The 20928-nt window shown below is 53.4% G+C and overlaps 2 protein-coding genes across 2 annotated transcripts in view; both read left to right on the forward strand.

The window, feature by feature from the left end:
* Positions 1 to 484: 484 nt before the first annotated feature.
* ITGA1 (integrin subunit alpha 1) overlaps positions 485 to 20928 on the forward strand; it is a 125043-nt gene continuing 104599 nt past the window's right edge. Inside the window, exon 1 of the mRNA XM_080681835.1 lies at positions 485 to 1214. Coding sequence (XP_080537961.1) covers positions 1154 to 1214 — 61 coding nt within the window. The 5' untranslated portion in view covers positions 485 to 1153. The remainder of the gene's footprint in view (positions 1215 to 20928) is intronic.
* On the forward strand, positions 10014 to 14029 carry PELO (pelota mRNA surveillance and ribosome rescue factor). The gene is made up of 2 exons (XM_080681836.1): positions 10014 to 12643; positions 13175 to 14029. The coding sequence occupies exons 1-2, from the start codon at positions 11918 to 11920 to the stop codon at positions 13604 to 13606; spliced, it is 1158 nt and encodes a 385-aa protein (XP_080537962.1). The 5' UTR covers positions 10014 to 11917; the 3' UTR covers positions 13607 to 14029.

A 20928-nucleotide genomic window follows, 5' to 3' on the forward strand; every position in this document is an offset into this window, starting at 1 on the left:
AGTTTTCCGTGACGCCAGCACCTGCCTGTGGCTCTGGGCTCCGGGAGGTTGTAGGACCCACCCGACCAGGTGCCCGGTCTCCCAGGGAGGGCAGGACCCAGCCCAGGTCGGTTCCGAGAGCGGGGGGGGGGGGGGGGGGGGGGGAGGCGGCCAGAAGGAAGACAAACCAGCCCCAGCCCGGCGCCCCGAGTTCTTTATGAGGCTCCCCGTGCAGCGTCCACATAGCCCGCCCGATCCCGCTCAGAGAGCCCACGCACATTCCTTCTCCGAGGGGCTGCTCCCACTCCCGCCTCCCTGCGCACGCACCTCCTCCTCCCCGTCTCCTTTCTCCCTTCCTCCCGCTGGTCCCACCGACTTCCCCGAGGACAGCGAACCCCCTTTCCTCCCCAATCTCCCCGAGCGCCGCTAACGCTGCCGAAGTGGAAGCGGAGCCCTCGGTGGGCGTGTCCGGGGGTTGCGCCCCCGCGCCGGCCCGCCCCGCCCCGTGCGCGACCGCGGCCAAATTCAAGTGCGCGCAGGACGCCGCGGGTCTGAACCCGCTCGCCCTGCAGACCGCCCGCCGCCTGCTCCGCAGTCGGACCCCGGAAAGCAGCCTGCCCTCAGGGCCCAGGCGCCCGGCTCTCTAAAAGGGCCCCCCCCCCCTGCCCCGCCCCAGCCCCCCGAGAAGCCGGGGGTGTGAAGGCGGAGCCACAGGGCTGGCAGCGTCCTCCCGAGGTCCAGCCCTCGCCCATCTTCCCAGCACCTTGGGGAGCTGGCGCGGGCGGCGGGATCACCTCTCCGCGAGAGGCAGATGTCCCTTTAAGGTTCGCTTCCCGGCGGGCGGACTTTAGCCTAAACACGGCCCGCGGCGCTGGCTTTATTTGTCCATGTCTCGGACCGAGCCTGGGAGGCTGCCAGGCTCTCCGCCGAGCAGGAGCGCGAAGGGGCGGGCGGCGTGGCGCTGCGTCTGGGATGTGACACGCGTGGAGCGGACTTAGACGCCTTCGTGGGAAACACGGGAGATCACTCTGCGGCTCCCGGACGCTCCGGCCGGCGGGACAGACAGCGACCGAGACCCGCCGAGGAGGGAGGCGGCGAAGTGGCCCAGCGCGCGCGGCGGCTCCCGCTCCCGGTCCTGCCGGCTCCTGCCCTGCGATCCGCGGCCGCTCCGGCCATGGCCCCCCGGCGCTCTGGCCGCCCAGGGCTCGCTGTCACCGGCTGCTGGCTCCTCACCGGTGAGCATCTCCGGCGCGCGGGCTGGGCGCGGGGAGGGAGGCGCACGGCGCCGGGGCTCGCGGGGCCGGGGGCACTGGGCACTCGCGGGCGCTCCGAGCGGCCGTCTGGGCAGGTTGGAGGGCGCAGCGGAGCTCTGCGTCTGGCCTTTGATAGGAGCCGGTGTTGCAGTGGGTTCGCCACCCGCCACCCCGGGGTGGGAGGGAGGCAGCGCCCAGAGCGTGACGGGGGAGAGCCGGCTTCTGGAGTTCGAGTTGTTTTGACGATGTGCGCCGCGTCGCGGGCTCTGCCGCCGGCTCCCCCTCCTCCCCCGGCCGGGAGGTAACTAGAGGGCGCCTGACGCCGGACGGGGACCGCGAGGGAGCGCCTACCCCCAGGTTGCTCCGGGCGGGCACGGCTGCCTCTTCCTGCGGCCAAGTTTGCCGTCTTCCTGCGGCGCAAGGACGCGGAGGAATTCGGAGAGCCTGCTGCTCGGCCCGAAACGCGCTCCTGCCGCGGCCCCGGGACAGGGCTTGGAAGCTGAGGGAGGGAGGGAGGGAGGGAACAGTCTCTGCAAAGGGGACCGAGGCCACGCGTGCAAAACGCAGCGTGGAGCGTGCTGTTGGTTGTGTAGAAAGAGGTACTTGGTCAGAACTTTATTTATTTATTTATTTATTTATTTATTTATTTATTTATTTATTTATTTATTTATTTATTATTTATTTATTTATTATTTATTTATTTATTTATTTTACCAGTTACTGATTGCGGAGGGAAAGTTGTTTGCCATGGTCAAAGAGAGAAGGCGGATGGGTGCCGTTTTGTGTTTTTAAAAAAACGGCCTGATGAAGGGCTTCATGACTGGCTGGCTTTGGGGAATACCGTCAGGATTCCGTGGTTCAGCGTCCTCACAGCCGGGTGCTTCTTGCTGCTGTCAATCTAGTATTTTAACCACCCAAAACGGGGGTGGGGGAGGGGGGAGCCAGCCCCTGTAGCCTGGCGTGGAGGGCCCGGGATGAACTGGCACGCAGATCCCTTGGAAATGGGTGATTGGCACGCACAGCTTCTTCCTCCGTTTTCGCAGAGGGCTGGTGCAGAGTGAATCAGGAGCCTCGGGGACGTTCACCTGAACGGTTCCCACTCCTCGGGAAACGTCCGGTATCCCACGCCGCGGCGACTTCTGGCAGTGAATGGTTTCATTTATCAGCTCCTGTCACCTCCCTTTATTCGTTTGACCTCTGACGCTTTTGCTGGCTCAGGTTGTTCGGAGGTGACTTGCCTGTTTTCATTGTGCAAAATCGGAATGGCTTACTGTTTCACGTTGCCCGCTAAGCAGGGACTGAGGCAGAAATGGTCAAAGGGTACTTGCATAGCCTCCAAAAAGAGCAGGACAAGACGAGCACATGTTGGCCAAGAAGCGACTTTTCGTTTATGTATATCTTCCTTACGTACACGTATAATTATTCCCATATCCACCTGCACAGAGAAGCATTTTTAGGTTCCGCTGCTTTTGTTTCTCCAGGCCTAAAGCCGCCACAGGTGCGCACTGTGGGTTTTCTGCAGCGGTTGGGATAACGTGCCTCGCTAAGTCCAAGAAGGGACTTAAAGGGAAATGGTGCATAGATATTTCAAAACGACATTTCCTTCCCTTTTGTGTGTGCATATGTGTATCCATCCACACGTTACTCCATCATATTGAAATGTAGAATGTAAAAAGTTACTGTGTCTGGATCAACAGCTTCCTCCCGGGCCCTATGTACGCCCGTTTCACAACGCAAGGATCTGAAATCGGGCTTTTCTTCCTTTTCTTTGCTGGTTTCCTGTCAGCCGTCAGGTTGTCAGGTTGCTTGGAAACTTCTCATGGAGGCATCGAGTCCACACCCAACCTGGGTCCCAGCCCCAGCACCCCCCCAGCCCCCTCCCCCGCTGCCCGCACTCATGCAGGGCCCACTCCCCGTCTCCAGTCTGAACCCAGCCTCTACCCTATCCTGCTCACAAGTCATTCTCATTATATCTTCGCTTTTAGTCAGAGCACTCTGGTGGTTCCTGGTCTTCAGATAAAGTAAAACATTCTCTTGCCGAAACCGGTGTGGCTCAGTGGATGGAGCGTCGGGCTGCGTGCGGACTGAAGGGTCCCAGGTTCGATTCCGGTCAAGGGCATGTACCTTGGCTGCGGGCACATCCCCAGTAGGGAGTGTGCAGGAGGCAGCTGATCGATGTTTCTCTCTCATCGATGTTTCTAGCTCTCTATCCCTCTCTCTTCCTCTCTGTAAAATATCAATAAAATATATTTAAAAAAAAAAAAAAGTAAAACATTCTCGACTGGCCATGCAGGTGTGGCCTCATCCAGCCCCCTGTATCCCCTTGGTCCACCCTCCCCCCACCCCCCCACCCCCCCACCCCCCCACCCCCCCACCCCCACCCCCCATAGGTCTCCTGCTGCAGTTGGAACAGATTGCCACGGATTTGATGGTTTAAAACAAGACACAGGCCCTCCCTCCCAGTTCCGCAGGTCAGACGTCTCCCGGGCTGGGACCCGGGGTCCGCACAGAGGTGCTTGGTCAGCAGGCTCCGGGGGCAATCTGTGTCCAGCGGCAGCGGCCGCCTGCAGCCCGGGCTTGTGGCTCCCTCCACCACCTCCCAAGCCAGCAGAGTGGCCTCTTCAGATCTTTCCTCGCCTCTGACGCTATTGCCCACTTCCCACAGGCCCCTTCTCCCCACCTTGGCCCCCTGACCCGTCCAGGGTCCTCTCCCATCTCGAGGTCCTCCAGGTAGTCACATCTGCCAAGTCCCTTTTGCCCTGTAAGGAAACGTATTCACAGGCTCCAAGATTGGACATGGGCATCTTTGGGGGCGGTACTTTGCCTATTAAAATCTCTCGACATAGCCCCCTCCCTGCCGGGTGCGGCTCAGCTGGTTGGAGCATCGTCCTGTAGGCCACAGGTGGCAGGCTCTACTCCGGGTCAGGGCACATACCCAAGGTTGCGAGTTCAATCCCCCGGTGGATCCCCAGTAGGGCACATGCGGGACGCAACCAATGGATGTTTCGCTCTGGCATTGGCGTCTCTCTCTCTCTCTCTCCCTCCCTCCCTCCCTCCTTTTCACTCTCTAAAAATCCATCCTTTTAAAACAGACACCCCTGAACATACACTTCCCGTGATAGCAGTCACCGTCCCTTACTTGGCCCATGGTCCTCTTGCTCATTTTGCTGCCGTGGCCGTGACCTCCTTGTTTGATGCATCTAGAAAAGAACTCCGCCCTTCCTTCCCACCGCCACGGCCCTCTAAACACACGCTCGCTCGCTCGCTCGCTCCCCAGCCTTCCCAACCTGTTTTCATCACAGCAAACCGCCACCACCCTAATATGAAAGCTTCCGTGAGGGTTAGAACAGTCTTGCATCGGCAGTTTCCAATATTTAGAGATGATTCATTTGGAAAGATGTCCTCCCTTATGACCCAATGAAGCCTTCATGGTTATTTCACGTATGTCAGAGTCCCAGCCAAAAACTAGCGGCACGTAGAAAGGGTTCAGCGGAAGGGAGTTTAATAAAGGGACGGTTTACAGAGAAACTGAGGAGATGGGGGACCCCTAAGGATAGACAATAGTGGGGAGAAAAGCCACCACCTTCCTGGCCTGAGGAGGGGCACCCTGTCCGCTGGACCTAGAACTCCAGCTCTGGGGGGGGGGGGGGTCCCCTGGACAGGAGCTGTGGCCCTGGGCGGAGGAACAGAGCTGGGGCCGGAACTGAGGCCCAGCAGGGAGTGAGCAGGGGAATACTACCTTTCCTCCCATCCCCTCAGTGTGTGCCCACCCCTCCCACTGGCCATGGCCAAATGGACTTCACCCTCCCCGAGGTCAAAGGTCAAACATACAGCGGAGAAGAAATAACACAACCTAATGATGCAAAGCACATATGCACTGACATGTCAGGCGTGAGCCCCCGCACCAGGAACTCGGCGTGTGTGATTTCACTTCAGTCTTACAAAAAGGGAAACGTGTGGACCTCTTACCCGTACCTTAGAGCTGAAGGAACCCGCAGAGGTGAGTTTATCCGAAGTCACACAGCAGTGAAGGGCAAGTCCTGTGCTCCGTTCTGGTCTCGGCCTCCCAGAGCCTGCTCTGAAGCCTGCCATCCGTGCTGTCTGAACGTCAGTCCTTTTCCTTCTCGCTCAACCTCCACGTGTTAAACCCAGGAATGGTCTGAAAGACTCTGATAAGGATCTAATCAGGCGTCCTCAAACCACGGCCCGCGGGCCACACGCGGCCCGCCGAGGACATGGATCCGGCCCGCCGGGGGCCGCTGCCTGTCCTGCTTAGCAGCCGACGCGTCCCGGGCCCGCAGTGCGCATAGGAATTTGTTCATAGTTGTTTTTTTTTAAACTATAGTCCGGCCCTCCCACGGTCTGAGGGACAGGGACCTGGCCCCCGGTTTAAAAAGTCTGAGGACCCCTGAATTCTAAGTAATGACTGAGCGAGGCTGTTCTTCTTCTGGCTTTCCGGTTCATAGTGAAACCAGACGATGTCTTCTCCTTGCCCTCCACCGAGGATAACCGAACGAGCGTGCTCTCTCTGGTCATTCAGGGTACGGCGACAGGGTGGCCCCCCGTGAAGTTCCAGGCCTCTCCTTCCTAGAAAGAGTCTGGTTAGCCTGGAAGGAAGGGTCTTCTTTTGTGGCTTTCTTCACGGGCAAGATCTCCTATTCGGAATGAAGTCCAGTGGGGCGGTGGCGGAACATGGGACGAAGTCAGCCACTCGCCTGTAGCAAGCAGGCGGCCTGCATGGGCTCACAGTGGATGGCCGGGAATCACAGCAGACGGAGGGACTTTCGGTCATTGTAATATCTGTAAAGACGGCGGTAAACTCACAGGATTTGTGTTGCTAGTTTCCATAGGAACAACTGGAAACCTACTTTTGCCCCACCCTGTATATTCAGAAAATTAAGGATCAAAATGTTTTTTGTTTTTTTTTTTACCTACACTGTTCTTCTGCTGTATGAAACACCACATAGGGTATTTGAATTCATGTTAAAAACTTGAGAAGAAAGCTATTTGGCGTTGTTGCCATAATGCTACTGTCAGAATACACTGCCCATTCAGAGTGCCTGTGACTGGAGAATTGTATTCGCTCTCAAAGCAAGTGCAGTATTGAGACATGGAAATGAGCCGAATAGCCCGTCAGTGGCTCAGTGGTTGAGCATTGACCTAGGACCCAGGAGGTCACGGTTTGATTCCTGGTCAGGGCACATGCCCGGGTTGCAGGCTTGATCCCCATTAGGGAGGCCATGTAAGAGGCAGCAGATCAGTGATTCTCTCTCATCGTTGATGTCTCTCTCTCTCCCCCTCTTTCTTCTTCTCTGACATCAATAAAAAGAAATGAGCCGAATATACTCCTGTCCGCGAGATACTGAGCTTCTTTCCGCTCCTGGGTTGTGGCAGCATCTCCGAAGCTGCTGGGCTTTTGCGTAGAGTTACTCACACGGCAGTGATGCTCAAGCCCCCATGGGAAAGTCATTTCCAAGAAACCCACTGGACTAAATCACACCCCTCCCCGACCCAGAGACCCAAGGACCTTGGCTTCTGTAACACATCACACGATGTTATAATTAAACTAGAGGCCTGGTGCATGGAATTCGTGCATGGGTAGGGTCCCTAGGCCTGGCTGGCAATCAGGGCCAATCTGCAGGGCAACTGGCGGGGCCATCAGGGGGCCCCCCTCGCTGGCACCCGCCTTGGCTGGCCTGGCGCTGCCCACTTGCTGGCTCCGCCTTCTGCCACCGCCTCTGCCCGTCAGGGCCCGCGGGCTGGGGGCAGCTCTTGCTTTGAGCGTCTGCCCCTTGGTGGTCCGTGCACGTCGTAGTGACCGGCTGTTCCGCCAGTTGTTCCGCCATCCAGTCCATTTGCATATTAGGCTTTTATTATATAGGACATCTGGTTGTCTTCCCAGCTTGCTGTGTGTTCTGTGAGGGTAGGATCTTTGTTAATTATCCTTAGCATCTAAAAATAACGTATTGAATGATTCATGAAAGAGTATAGACAAACTCATAAAATACTTAAGGGATCACACTGTCTCCTTTAATTATATCCCCACCATATTTATACCTAATTGAATGGAAACTGCCATCGATGGAATAATGCACCATAATTTAACCACCACGAAGAAAGGGAAGTGCTGCCAATCCAATTATAATTGCACGACTCTCAGTTGTCCCCTAGATCCAGGGCTGATATGCATCTGATCACCACAGTCAATAACATCACAATCAATAACTACATGGCCGTGTTCTACCACATTTCTTTGTATGTTTAGAAAGGGCGTCATTGAAGTTGAAACACACTCTGTCTGGATACAAATGACATTGCGTCTGGATACAAAGATGTGAACAATGTCCCTCTCGGTTCTCCCTCCCGCCCCCCCAATCAGGCTTGTCTCTGACTCGGGCCTAATTGCTCCTCTGGCACCAGCAGCCTCACCAGATCCTAACACAGAGCTTCCTCTCAATCCCTTTAAAAGGAAGCCCCGGGGGAAAGGTGATGGTACAATAACCAAACGCTAACTTTCTGTCCTAGTGGAGGGCTAGAGGGCAGTGTGAAGGGATCTAGTTCTCACCTAATGTCCTCTGTCATTTACAAGGACGACTGGAAGTCAGCTAAGTCTTAGAAGGAGGTCAGAGTGTGTGCTGGTTGGTGTTAAGAATTCACTTTAGCCCAGCTGGCATGGCTCAGCGGTTGAGCGTCAACCTATGAACCAGGAGGTCACAGTTGGATTCCGGTCAAGGGCACATGCCCGGGTTGCTGGCTCCATTCCCAGTGGGGTCGTGCAGGAGGCAGCCGATCCATGATTCTCTCTCATCATTGATGTGTCTATCTCTCTCTCTTCCCTTCCTCTCTGAAATCAATAAAATAATTTATTTTTTAAAATTCAGTTTAGTGCTAAAACATTAATATTGCTTTATCTAAAGAGTAGATCTCCATCAACAAAACAAGTGAGAAATATGAACTAAAAAAATCACTGTAATTCCGATATTCAAGGGAAGGGAGATCCATGCTTTGTTGGCATGATTTTATTTATTTGGTAGGAGGCTTTGTATTGTCTAGCGACAACTGCAGGTCCATATTTTTAATCGCAGGAAATGTAGGTAGTGAGTACAAGTTCCTTAAACAAAGCAAACTTTCCCTTTTCCTTTCCCCCGTTGACTGAACTTGCCGAATAGTGCTTCCATTGCCCCTTAGCTTGGCTGTGGGGGCCACACGGGCATCTTTTTACGGTCTGAGGTTGAACAATTGCATTTACTGCTGGATTTTCATCACCGGAGCTCTGGCTGTAAAGATCATTTCCCAAATCGTGTATAATAAAAGCAACTATTGTTATACACCATTTTAAGAGATTTTTAAGGTCTTCCCTTCCACAAGATGTTTAAAATAATCATTTTACTTATCTGACCACGGGTATCTCAAAAATTGGAATAGGTTTATAGAAACGTACCTTAAGCGTAAGCTTTTCAAAAGTTAGTAACATTGTAGAGCAGCCTGTGACTTCCTAATTGTAAGATGTCTGTGACGGACAGGTGAACAGCTCTGGATCAGAGGCGAGCTAACACCCACTCGTTCTTTCACGCAGTAACTGTGAGGAGGGGCGTTGCTGTGCTGGGCTTCAGGAACACACAGACAGACAGAGGGAGGTCTGTGCCCTTAAAAGGCTCCCAGCCCGAGAGAAGCCACAGACGAGCAAAGAAGCTCTGGCGGGCAGAGCCTTCCAGTGCTCTGAGGAGGGACGGTGAGTTTAGTTGTAGCGGAGTAAGCAGTGCAGAAAAAGACCAGGGAGAACCCAGAAAACGCATACAGCCCCTCCTGTGCGAAGCCCAGGTGTTCGGACAGGAGTCCCCCTTTCCGGAGCCCTGATCCCTGCTGCTGTCACACGGACCATTTGGCACCTAGGGTAACAGGGAGAAGGACTGTAACCCAAGCATGTGCCACTTTATGCGGCTGAGGCTGCCCTGGAGGAGAGGTGCTGGCATCAATGAACGCACCCAGCAGACTGTCCGTCCGTCAGCTTTGCTGAGCCATGTTCTCCGAGGCCGAATGATGATGCGGCCTTAAAGGGAGCCTTCGCCCCTGGCTATGTCTAATCCAGGAATCTAGCTTCAAGCCAGGCACTCTTAGGGACCCGGCATAGCACCTTCCATGTTACAGAGCGCTGTAGTTTACCCAAGATCATCCTCTCATCAGGACCCCATAAAGGTGTCAAATGCGGAAGGCAGGACCAATAACCTTGTTTACCCTTTCGAATGGAAAACATCCGGTTCGTAGAGGTTAGGAGAATTGATCTCAAGTTGCTGGACTCGAACTCAAAAAGACCAGGAACGCAGGTCCGCTGACTCCTGGTGTGCAAGTATTAAACTCAGGACCAATGTTTTACCGCTAACGTGGGCCTTAGCAAGAATCCAATTCAAAAGGTCATAGGCAGGACTGGAAATAAATGTGTTAGGGCGAGATTACGGGTATTGTTTTAATTGTTCAAATACTGTTGCAGCATACTTTTTACAATTAAAACAGTTGTTAGTTATTGAATTCAATCCCCTCAACTCTTAAGGAAGAGAAACTGAGTTTCAAAGAGACTGAGCACTGCCTAAAGTTACAGGAAAACAGCGGACAGGGTCAGAATTTCAATCCAGGAAGCTTGACTTCCAGCTCATCTTTTTTTTTTTTTTTTTTTTTTTTTGAGACACTAGAAGTATATCAACAGCAACAAATTGAAAACTTTTGGAGGTAATAACACCACTAACGTTTTTTCTTCTGGAGAGAGTAACAGGAATAAGATATTATAGACAAAATAGATAGAAAGTTACTGATGTAAAGGTTACTGTTTTCAAAGAACCAATAAATTACTATAAAATTAGAATTTAAAGCAACAGGGCTAAATCGTGGTCTTTTCCTCATGTCCTCATGTTTTTGCTGACTTCGGTGAAGAATGAGAGTACCATAGACTGCTATAGAATTATAGCAGTTTTAAAGGAAGAGGAATGACTTTTTAGGCTAAATTGTTCAATTAAATGAACTATAGCTGAGAAAATATCAGTGCCTTATCGCATTCCATTACCTGTGACAGTGTTCATAGAGCTGCCTCGGTGACATCTGATCCTCTCAGCTTGTCATCCTGGCATCCAGATACGAGTGCCTACTGTGTGCAAGGGGACTCTGCCAGGGTCCCTGCGGGGATCCACTCAGAGTTGACTAAGAAAGAAACGCGCTGTGGGAGGAAGGCCACTGAGACTTGGGTGTTAAGATTGGTGCCCCAGGCAATTCCTCCTTTCCGCCCTGTCTCCCAGGTTCAGGTGGCAAGCTTCGGTCAATGCCACTCCATAGCCAGGCAGGAGGGTGCGAGAGAGGTGTGCACGGGACGCCTCCGCCCCCACCCGCTCTTAGCTCAGGGGAAGCTTGCTGGGCGTTTTCCATTCGCGGGGCCTTTAAAGAGGCAATCCCCAACTCTCAAGCCGCCCCACCCCCAGCAAAGGTTAAGGGACCTAAGGGTTTACTTTAAAATCAATTCTGTAGCTGTCAGATCCGGGTCCTAGTGGATCCGGTTCCCCACTTCCCAAACCTGGGCTCTCAGCGGTGACCCAACCCCCACCCTAAAGCCCTCCTCACCCGCGCAGAGCAGCGGGCTGAGGCCGCCCACCCTGGTCTCTGGGACTCTGGGCTCCGGGTGCTGGGACCCTAGGTTCTGGGTGTTGGGACCCTGGGCTCCGGGTTCTGGGACTCTGGGTGCTGGGACCCTGGGCTCCAGGTTCTGGGACTCTGGGTGCTGGAACCCTGGGCTCCAGGTTCTGGGACTCTGGGTGCTGGGACCCTGGGCTCCAGGTTCTGGGACTCTGGGTTCTGTATGCTGGGACCCTGGGCTCCGGGTTCTGGGACCCTGGGTTCCGGGTGCTGGGCTCTGGGATCCTGGGTCCTGGGGTCCCCTCCGTCCCGGAACCTGCTCTGACCTCGGGCTAATCAGGCCCCGGGCGGCTTGCAGTGCAGCGTCCCGAGGGCCGGTGAGGCCAGAGCAAAGCCTCCTTTGCAACTTTGGGGCCAGGTCAGCACTTTTGAGAATTCCTTTCCGTTTTAGGGAAGCTTTGAAACTGGATGTACCCGAAGGGAGCAGGTGGAGCGTGGCGCCGCACGCCGCTGTAAACAGTGTGCACTTGCCCTCACACGCCCCCAGGTTTCTCGCAAACAGGAGAGGAGCGGAGACGTAGAAAGTGCCACTTGAGCGTTAAAACCAAGGACTCGCAGGGAAGGACTGCGTCCGCCTCCCTGGGAGGCTCTGGGGCCGGAGCGCCTCCCCGGGCACTGCGCCTGCGCGCGCTCGAGCTGGGGCCCCGCCCCCCGTCGGACGTCAAACGTGCGCGGGGGCGGGGCAGCGGGAGACGCGGGCTGCGCATGCGCCCTCATTGCATCAGCCCCTGGGTCGGCGCCGGCGGCAGGAACGCGGACCGGACCGTGTGCCCTTAGGGGGTCTCTCGTGCCGGTCGGTCGCGGCGCGCCCGAGACTGAGAATGGCGGGGCTGGAGTAAGTGTCCCCGCTCCCCGAGCCGGAGCTGGGCCTTCCTTCCCGCCAGCCGGCGCCTGTAGGAACCTGTAGGCGGGCCCCGCCCCCTTCCCTCCCGGCGGGGGACTGCCGGTGGGTCCCCTCCCCCTGGGGACCCCGCGGCCCCTGCGTCTGCGCCGCGCCCCCCGCCGGCACCATGAAGCTCCTGAGGAAGGACATTGAGAAGGACAACGCGGGCCAGGTGACCCTGGTCCCCGAGGAGCCCGAGGACATGTGGCACACCTACAACCTGGTGCAGGTGGGCGACAGCCTGCGCGCCTCCACCATCCGCAAGGTGCAGACCGAGTCCTCCACGGGCAGCGTGGGCAGCAACCGCGTGCGCACCACCCTCACCCTGTGCGTGGAGGCCATCGACTTCGACTCGCAGGCCTGCCAGCTGCGGGTGAAGGGGACCAACATCCAGGAGAACGAGTACGTCAAGATGGGCGCGTACCACACCATCGAGCTGGAGCCCAACCGCCAGTTCACGCTGGCCAAGAAGCAGTGGGACAGCGTGGTGCTGGAGCGCATCGAGCAGGCCTGCGACCCGGCCTGGAGCGCCGACGTGGCGGCCGTGGTCATGCAGGAGGGCCTGGCCCACGTCTGCCTGGTCACGCCCAGCATGACCCTCACGCGCGCCAAGGTGGAGGTCAACATCCCCAGGAAGCGCAAGGGCAACTGCAGCCAGCACGACCGCGCCCTGGAGCGCTTCTACGAGCAGGTGGTCCAGGCCATCCAGCGCCACATCCACTTCGACGTGGTCAAGTGCATCCTGGTGGCCAGCCCGGGCTTTGTGAGGGAGCAGTTCTGCGACTACATGTTCCAGCAGGCGGTGAAGACGGACAACAAGGTGCTCCTGGAGAACCGGTCCAAGTTCCTGCAGGTAAGCCCTCTTCCCTGGGGCGGGAGCTAAGCATGCGCAGCTGGGGCGGGGAGGGGGGTGTGTAGAAACTATTCGGGCCCTGGCCGGTGTGGCTCAGTGGGTAGAGCGTCGGCCTGCGGACTGAAGGGTCCCAAGTTCAATTCCCGTCAAAGGCAGGTACCTGGAGAGGCAACCAATCGATGTCTCTCTCACATCGGTGTTTCTCTCTGTCTCTCCCTCCCCCTCCCACTCTCCAAAAAAAAAAAAAAAAATCAATGGAAACAGTATCTTCTGGTGAGGATTAAAATGAATAATAATAACAAAGAAACTATTCCTGAAGCTGTAGACCTGGGAAAAGTGTAAGGGGAGAAAGTCTTCATTTGACGGGGATTGTAAGTGAGACAGTGGAAATAGTGGCAAATGTATCCAGTAAACCGGGGCCCGAGGCCTTAAGCATATAAAGCCTGTTGCTGCGTTAGCGCCAGGTCACGGCGGGCTGATCAATGGGAGCGCCAAGAGATTCTTTTGTCTAACTTGTCCTTGCGATTCCAGGTCCACGCCTCCTCTGGACACAAGTACTCCTTGAAGGAGGCGCTGTGTGACCCCACGGTGGCCAGCCGCCTGTCGGACACGAAAGCTGCCGGGGAGGTGAAAGCCTTGGATGACTTCTATAAAATGCTGCAGCACGAACCGGACCGCGCTTGCTACGGACTGAAGCACGTGGAGAAGGCCAACGAGGCCATGGCCATCGACACCCTGCTCATCAGCGACGAGCTCTTCCGGCACCAGGACGTGGCCACCCGGAGCCGGTACGTGCGGCTGGTGGACAGCGTGAAGGAGAACGCGGGCACCGTGCGGATCTTCTCCAGTCTCCACGTCTCCGGGGAGCAGCTCAGCCAGCTGACCGGGGTGGCTGCCATCCTCCGCTTCCCCGTCCCCGAACTCTCGGACCAGGAGGACGATTCCAGCTCTGAAGAAGATTGATGACGGAACTCACACTCAGATAGAGTCGGGTGCCTCCCGGCCCGCGGCATCTTCCCAGCAGCCTCGTGGCAGAAAGCTGCTCGAGGGGGCCGGTCACACGAGGTGTTTTGTGGCTGGTGGGACGTATATTTAAAACGGAACAATAAATTAAAAAGGCATAATCTCCATGCACTACCACTTTTATTAATTAGGATGATTTTACCTCGGAATCATGAGTTGTTGGCTGTACTCGGAAACGTTCTGTGTGTTTAATAAGAATCCCTGTGTACCCTTGGGGTAGATCATAAAGTCCCATACCTCATTCCTGGGAAACACTCTTCACACTTCATTATCCTCATTTACACTGTTTATTTGGTTTCTGCCTGGTGGTCTCGCACGATGTGTGTGGGATCCCTTTCTCCCCACTTGCCCGACAGCCCTTTTAAAAAAAAAAAAAAAAAATTTGCTATTTTCAATGATAGCCAAATAGTAGACCTTTTTGAAGGCAAATTTAACATTTTTTTCCTTAAGAGACTTGTTAAGCCAATCATGTTGAAACAACTCGAGGGTTTTCTTTAATTAGGGTTAATCTTGTAGCTTCAGAGGGCCTCTGCACTAGTTCTTGTAGGTCACAGAGCTTTGGTCTGCTAGGGACTCTCAAGGTCATCTGTTCGAGGTGCCCTTTTTCAAATGAGACTCTGGGGTCTGATTGGCTGTTAGATGGCTAATTAGTGGCAAAATAGGAAGGAGTCCCCCAGTCTGGACCCATTTGTTTGCACTGCCACACTGTATGTGTTTTTTGGCCTGTCATAGTTCTACTTAATGCTATTTCTGTGTGTTTTCACAATATTACTGGACTTTCTCTACCTCCTGTTAACGTTTTTTTGATGTGCATTTCTAATCATTAAGGAGGGAGCATTGTTGAACTTGCAGCTTGACCCTTTATAATCCTCAGTTTAGCAATAATTAGGAAAAGCCTTAGGAGGAAAGAGTGATAATTCATTTGTAACCCAGGATCAACATTCCTACCTCAAGTAGGGACGGACACTGAGTAAACTTTTTGATCCTCCTTTCTGAACCTGGGTCTTTCTGCTGGTGTGAGTACCAGGTTTGGGCATTACTTTTTATACACTTCCCAGCTAATCTGAGCTTTTTATTTGTAATTAGGAATAGATACCTCCGTATGCTTTAAATTCACATTTTTACACACCTACATCCTCATTTAAAAATAAGTCAGATTGTCGTTTCATTACAACTCCATGAATATTTAACTTTAAAATATATTAAAAGTATGTTTTTAAGTCATGTAATAGAGGTATGTAAATGAAGCCACCAAGATTATGAACTTTAGACTCCGATTGACAGTGAGTCATACTCTCAGGTTTTGGAGATTTGGGACACCTGTCACTCTCATAGTCTATGCCAGCCGTGGGCAAACTACGGCCCGCGGGCCACATCCGGCCTGTTCGGCTGTTCTATCCGGCCCACGGAGCCGAAAGAGCGGAGGGTTCTCTTGCTCTCCCCTCCGCTCCTTTACTTTGAATTTATATGAGTTCACACAAACACTCCATCCATGCTTTTGTTCCGGCCCTCCGGTCCAGTTTAAGAACCCATGGTGGCCCTCGAGTCAAAAAGTTTGCCCACCCCTGATCTATACGGTACGGGTCATTCTGGGCTCTGTTCTCCCGGTAATAGAAAGCAGGGGAAGAAAGCCTGCTGGTAATCTAACCGGTCCATCTTAGGCCACCGCTTCTCAAATTCGGCTGCTTGGGGGTTTCGGAAACTCGGTACCCAGACTGGACCTTTCACCACTAGAAATGCTGTGTTTTTTAAAGCTTTCCAGGCGATTCCAATAGACCTCAAGGCTAAGAACCGCTGACTCAGGCCTTGCTATTCCAGTGTGGGCCATGGGCCAGCGGCATCTGCTGAGAAAGTTCCAGAAATGAGAGTCCAGGTCTGTACCCTGCACCTACCTCTACTGCGTTGCAGTCTAGTTTAAGGATATCTCCAGGTGATTGCTGTGCGTAACGATAAAACGTCGTTAAAAGAAAGCACGTTTTTATGTCTATAAAGTACTTAAAATATCCATAAGAATTCCTATTTTTTAAAAGTTACGTTTTATACCGTTATCAAGAATATGAATTTTCCTAGATGTGTAGCTAGAAATGTCACAATAGTGATAGGAGCATAGAAAATAAAAAGCCTAATAATCATTTTTAAATCATATTCTGAAGAGCAGAATGGACCATAATTCTTTGGAAGCTGCTCGGTAGTCCAATTCCACCTGCTGCTCCTGACTGAGGAAAGAGCACGTGTAAGGAATGGAAGCCCTGCCGTGACATTCCTCTCAGCACAGCGCGTGTTCTGTCCATTCCCACGTGCCATGGGGTCCCCTAAAGAGGAGTGGGAACCCCCACTAGGCACAGCAATGAGATGCTGGCAAATGGGTTTCATCTTACTCTGGATCTGATACCTATCAAAGGACGTTGTGCTATTCCTGGCCGGCTATCTATATGTTAGACGTTTTTCTAACTTTACGTCTGGGTTCTAGACTCGGGGTTTCACTTCCATTACTCCTTTAGAGGCAAGTCGGACCTTCCTCCTCTCCGGGGTCTTTTCCTTTCCTAAGCCTTTTGCCCCGTTCTGTCCACCCCAGTTTCTCTTTACCAGAAATGACTCGTCATTTCTGCAATTCAGGAATTCTGGAACTGAAATTCTCTTCGTTGCTAACAATAAAAGCCCACAGATGAGACGGTGCGTGCAGTCATGGCAATGCAGAGTGTGGGGTTGGCCATCAGGAGGAACCAGGGCGGACCTGGAGCAGGACCGGGCACTCACACGCCTCCCCGCCTGGCAGCACCAGGGTGGGCTGGAGGCAGTAAGTTGGTTCCGAGAACACCTGCTAGAGAAATCGGGGGGTGGGGTGGCGCCCTAAACAAAGGCAGGGACTGCCGTCCTCGGTAGGAACGAATAGGGCACTAGGGGGTAGGGTCAGAGGGGCCTGGGCTGCAGAGTGTCCTCAGTCACTGAAAGAGTCCAGTCTAGGGCTATTTATTTACTTATTTGAATGCTGGGATGGATGATGGCACCGTTCAGAGACAGGAAACGGGAGGAGAGGCTGGCTTGCAAGGAAAACTGTCAGTGTAGCCTCTGGTTTGAGGTCTCTTCGGCAGACTGCGTGTCCTCCCGGCCTCATTCCCTCCAGGCTGGTGTCTTCCCCGTGCGGTCTTCCCAGAGCAGCTCCAGGAAAGTGTCCCTTCTCCAAGGTGCCTTTCCGCTGCCTCCTTTCAATCTGTAATCTTGGTTGTTTTGCTTTGCGTCGTCTCTCGATAACATAAGCTCCGTGAAGGTGGAGATTGTGGCCTGTTAGGTTCGTGGCTACATCTCCAACACTAAGAATTAATTCCTGGCACGGAATAGATGCTCAAAAAATGTTTGACAGGATGAATACATCTGTATAAGAAGATCCCTGAGGCACTTGAGCTTGTACATCTGAAGTTCAGGATCAGCGCTGGGGATAATGATACAAGAGATGGCAGTTCCGGAGGGACAGGGGTGGGCAAACTTTTTGACTCGAGGGCCACCATGGGTTCTTAAACTGGACCGGAGGGCGGGACAAAAGCATGGACGGAGTGTTTGTGTGAACTAATATAAATTCAAAGTAAAGGAGCGGAGGGGAGAGCAAGGGAACCCTCCGCTCTTTCGGCTCCGCGGGCCGGATAGAACAGCCAAATGGGCCGGATTCCGCGGGCCGTAGTTTGCCCACGGCTGTAGAACTAGAAAAGAAGGGCCAGGCCCAGAGCAGAGGGAGGGAGAAGTATGTGATCCCTGTAAACACAACTTGACACCATGATCTGTGTTATAATCACTCAACGCAGAGCTGTTTCTACAGCTCAACAATTAACACCGCTGGATACTTGTTCTCCTACAGATCTCTGCAGAGTGCCAGAGGTATACACGGAACATAGCCAAAGTAGCGATTGCATAGAAGCTGAGCTTTTAAAAGTTGTTAGGATAAAAAATTTCTAACTTTCGGAGCAAAAGCTAAATTACTTTTGTATGTGGTTTTTAATGTGGGTCTTAACATACGTGTACATTTACCAATTTAATGTGGGAAGAGTTTCAACTTAAAAAAAAAAAGGCCTATTAGGGGTGATGGTTGAATTTATTAGGGACCGTCCTCAGGGTTCCCATAGCTCAGGAATCCCCCTCGGGCCCCAGGGTTCCTGGCCCTGGAACCTCCGCCTCCTGCTCCCTGCCCCCCGGGCCTCCCTCAGGGCCCCCACCGCTTCCTCTTTCACTCCCTGCAGGAACACAAGTCTCAGAGTCATGGCATAAGTTCCGCAAAGCTTTATTTATATCGTTTGATAAATGGATGTTGATCAGCCCATCGCTTTGTGGATGCACATTTCTCAGTAAATGAGTTCCCCGGTAGGGAAGGGCAGCTGAAAAAAAGGCATCGCTAACTGCAGATCAAGTGTTTCAAACCCCAGATAAAATGCTTTCCTTCACGTTGATGCGAGTCTCCTTCAGCTCTGCGCTGGGATTCAGCTTACGTGTCCCAGGAGATCTGGTGTTTGGGAAAAGTGCTGTTCTGGGTTTTCTTAGTGGGCTGTGTGGATTGCCGACGGATTGACCATTGAGACGTTTGAGAGAGTTGCTGACCAGCTTACATGATTTCTGCAGGAATTGAGATGTTGTGTGTGAAGGTGCCTCACTGGGGAAAGATTCAGAAGTCAGCAATGCAGCTAATGAAGAGTTTGGCAGATAAGATCTATACACTGGTCTTGGAATTTAGCAAGGAAAACAATCTGAGGCCTTACCTAACATAGTCAGCAAGTAGCTGGTAAACTCCACTAGACCTAAAAAGGGCACTGTCCAAGTTCAGGAAGAAGATCTGTAGCTTAGAGAGACCATGAAAACACATGGGCCAAAGGTATTTGTGAAGCTGACGTGGAGGTGATAGTATCTCATTAAGCATTTTTCTTTACATCACGAGCAGTCTTCCTCGTCAGGGCGTGTTCGGCGGAGTCTCTCCTTATCCTCCTCACCCATATTCTAGAGTGTTCTTTATAGACTTCCAAGTATGGTGACTTGTAAGACAGCCCATTTATTGAGCCGTATTTATTTATTTATTTTTAATATGTTTTTATTGATTTCAGAGAGGAAGGGGGGAGAGAGAGAGAAACATCAGTGATGAGAGAGGACCACTGATTGGCTGCCTCCTGCATACCCCTACTGAGGATTGAGCCAGCAACCCCGGCATGTGCCCTGACTGGGAATCGAACCGTGACCTCCTGGTTCATAGGTCGCCGCTCAACCACTGAGCCACGCCAGCCGGGCTATTGTGCAGTATTTAATGTCTCCACGTTAAGAAACATGTGAGTCGATTCTGTTGGGATCACACCGAGAAAGAAACTTGGGGGGTTGTGAATTTGTACATTTAAACCGAGGAGAAACTGTTTCTTCAAGTGGAACCCGCTTTTATGTGGAATACTTTTGCATACAGATTTGAGGCTCTCGTTTTTGTTTTCGACGGCGAATATTTTAATTCCGTAATAATTGGCGTTGACGTGGGAAGGTCTTACATTTCCAGCTGCCACTTACTGAGGATCGGGAGGGTCCCGAGGGAAGGCGAGGACTTGGATCACCGTGTCCTCTAAGCCCCTTCTCCGCTCTCCCCTAACACGGCCCGCGTGGAGGCCAGGCCTTAGGACGCTAGGGTCATGGAAATGCCTACCGCCTGAAGTGCAGGGATGTAGGGACTTAGACCTTATTTCCATGGAAACCGCCACGGTGGGTCCCAAGGACCCAACCCTGAGGCCGGGCGGCATCTGCTAGGCAGAAAGTGCCGGAGAGAAAGGTCTGTGCAGCCACGTGGCCTGGCCATGCACGGGCTGGGCCCCAGGGTGGGCCCCAGGGCCCCAACTCCGGGAACAGACAGGTATTACAGGGACAGTAGCTGCCTGTCTGTCAAGGTCGGGCCTACGGTGAGTGCTTTAAAAATGAATCATTTCATTCTTTGAGGAGCCCTGTCGTTACTGTTTTCAGATAGGAAAGCTGAAACTAAAAGCGGGTAAATAATTCCCCCAAGATCCTTGGGTGGTGGGTGTGGTGATGTGGCCCCATCAGGCAACTCCCTGAAAAATAGAAGGACGCCAGTCCTTCCCTCTGTGTTCAGTCGGGTCGCTCCAGCCTGCCTAGAAATAGACAAAGGACTCGATGGCGCCGCGTTCCATGTAACGGGCCAGCGTTCAGGGAGTCCTTCGAGGGGTGGTACCCACCTGCCTCTGTTCATTTTCACCTTCCGTGGGAGATCAGGATGCCTCCGATGGCTCGGCTTGGCCCTGTCTGGGAGGGGGTGAGGGTTAGGACACTGCGGAAACTGCAGCCCCTCCCCCCCCTGGTATTCACCAGCCCCGCCAGCCCCCCCAGCGTCTGTGTCCCACTTCACACCTGGTTGCGGAGGGCTGGTCTGCCATGCTAACTCATGCGCTAGTCCCCCAAACACGTGTTTGCCAAGCAGGATAAGGGGCAGGGACTGTGCCTGCCTTGGGTGTGCGGTGCCGAATTAAGAACATTTCCCATCACCGCGAGACGGCCACAAGGGCCCGAGCTGATGGGGTGACAGCACTGAGCAGTGACAGCCCTGGATCCTGAACGTCTCCATCAGAGGAGAAGTCGGGGCCTGGGCCGAGGACTGTGCCGTAGTAACAGGGCTTGTACTGCGGAAAAGACTGAACGACATGCAGTGTCTCCTGCTGAAGAAGTCAGGGAAAGGTGATGCCTTTCAGAATGATTTTCCTCCAAAATTATTAAAAAACATGCTACTGAGCCCGAGCGGTGTGGCTCCGGGGTTGAGCATCCACCTATGAACCAGGAGGTCAGGGTTCGATTCCCGGTCAGGGCACAGGCCCGAGTTGCGGGCTCCATCCCCAGTGTGGGGCCTGCAGGAGGCAGCCGATCCAGGATTCCCTCTCCCTCTCCCTTCCTCTCTGAAATCAATCAAAATATATTTAAAAACAAAACAAAAAACAGTGCTGCTTCCACCGCCCTTTAGCGGTCCTGCCAGAAGGACAGGGCCAGGTAGCCCGGCGTTTCTGGGCTGCAGCCTCCCAGCGAGAGAACTCGGGTCATCGCTGGAATAGGAATTCTTGTTAAGGCAAAAAACTCCCTTGTAAGTTTTTTTCAGAGGTGGGAGGTCCTCTGAGTTCAAGTCTGAGTTCCAGAAGCTTCGTGTCTGGAATTTTTCGTCCAGTCCTCGTGTAAACACCCCCTAGAACTTTTTGTCTGACATCGTTGTGATAAATGGCTCTGCGGATATAAAACATCTTAATCTTGTG

Source organism: Plecotus auritus (assembly GCF_963455305.1).
Source record: "Plecotus auritus genome assembly, chromosome: 7".
NCBI lineage: Eukaryota > Metazoa > Chordata > Mammalia > Chiroptera > Vespertilionidae > Plecotus > Plecotus auritus.

Bases quoted from the DNA above. Each gene is read 5' to 3' on its own strand.
- PELO (XM_080681836.1), top strand. From the start codon at position 11,918: ATGAAGCTCCTGAGGAAGGACATTGAGAAGGACAACGCGGGCCAGGTG. The intron at 12,644-13,174 runs GTAAGCCCTCTT...TTGCGATTCCAG, and splicing joins ACCGGTCCAAGTTCCTGCAG to GTCCACGCCTCCTCTGGACA.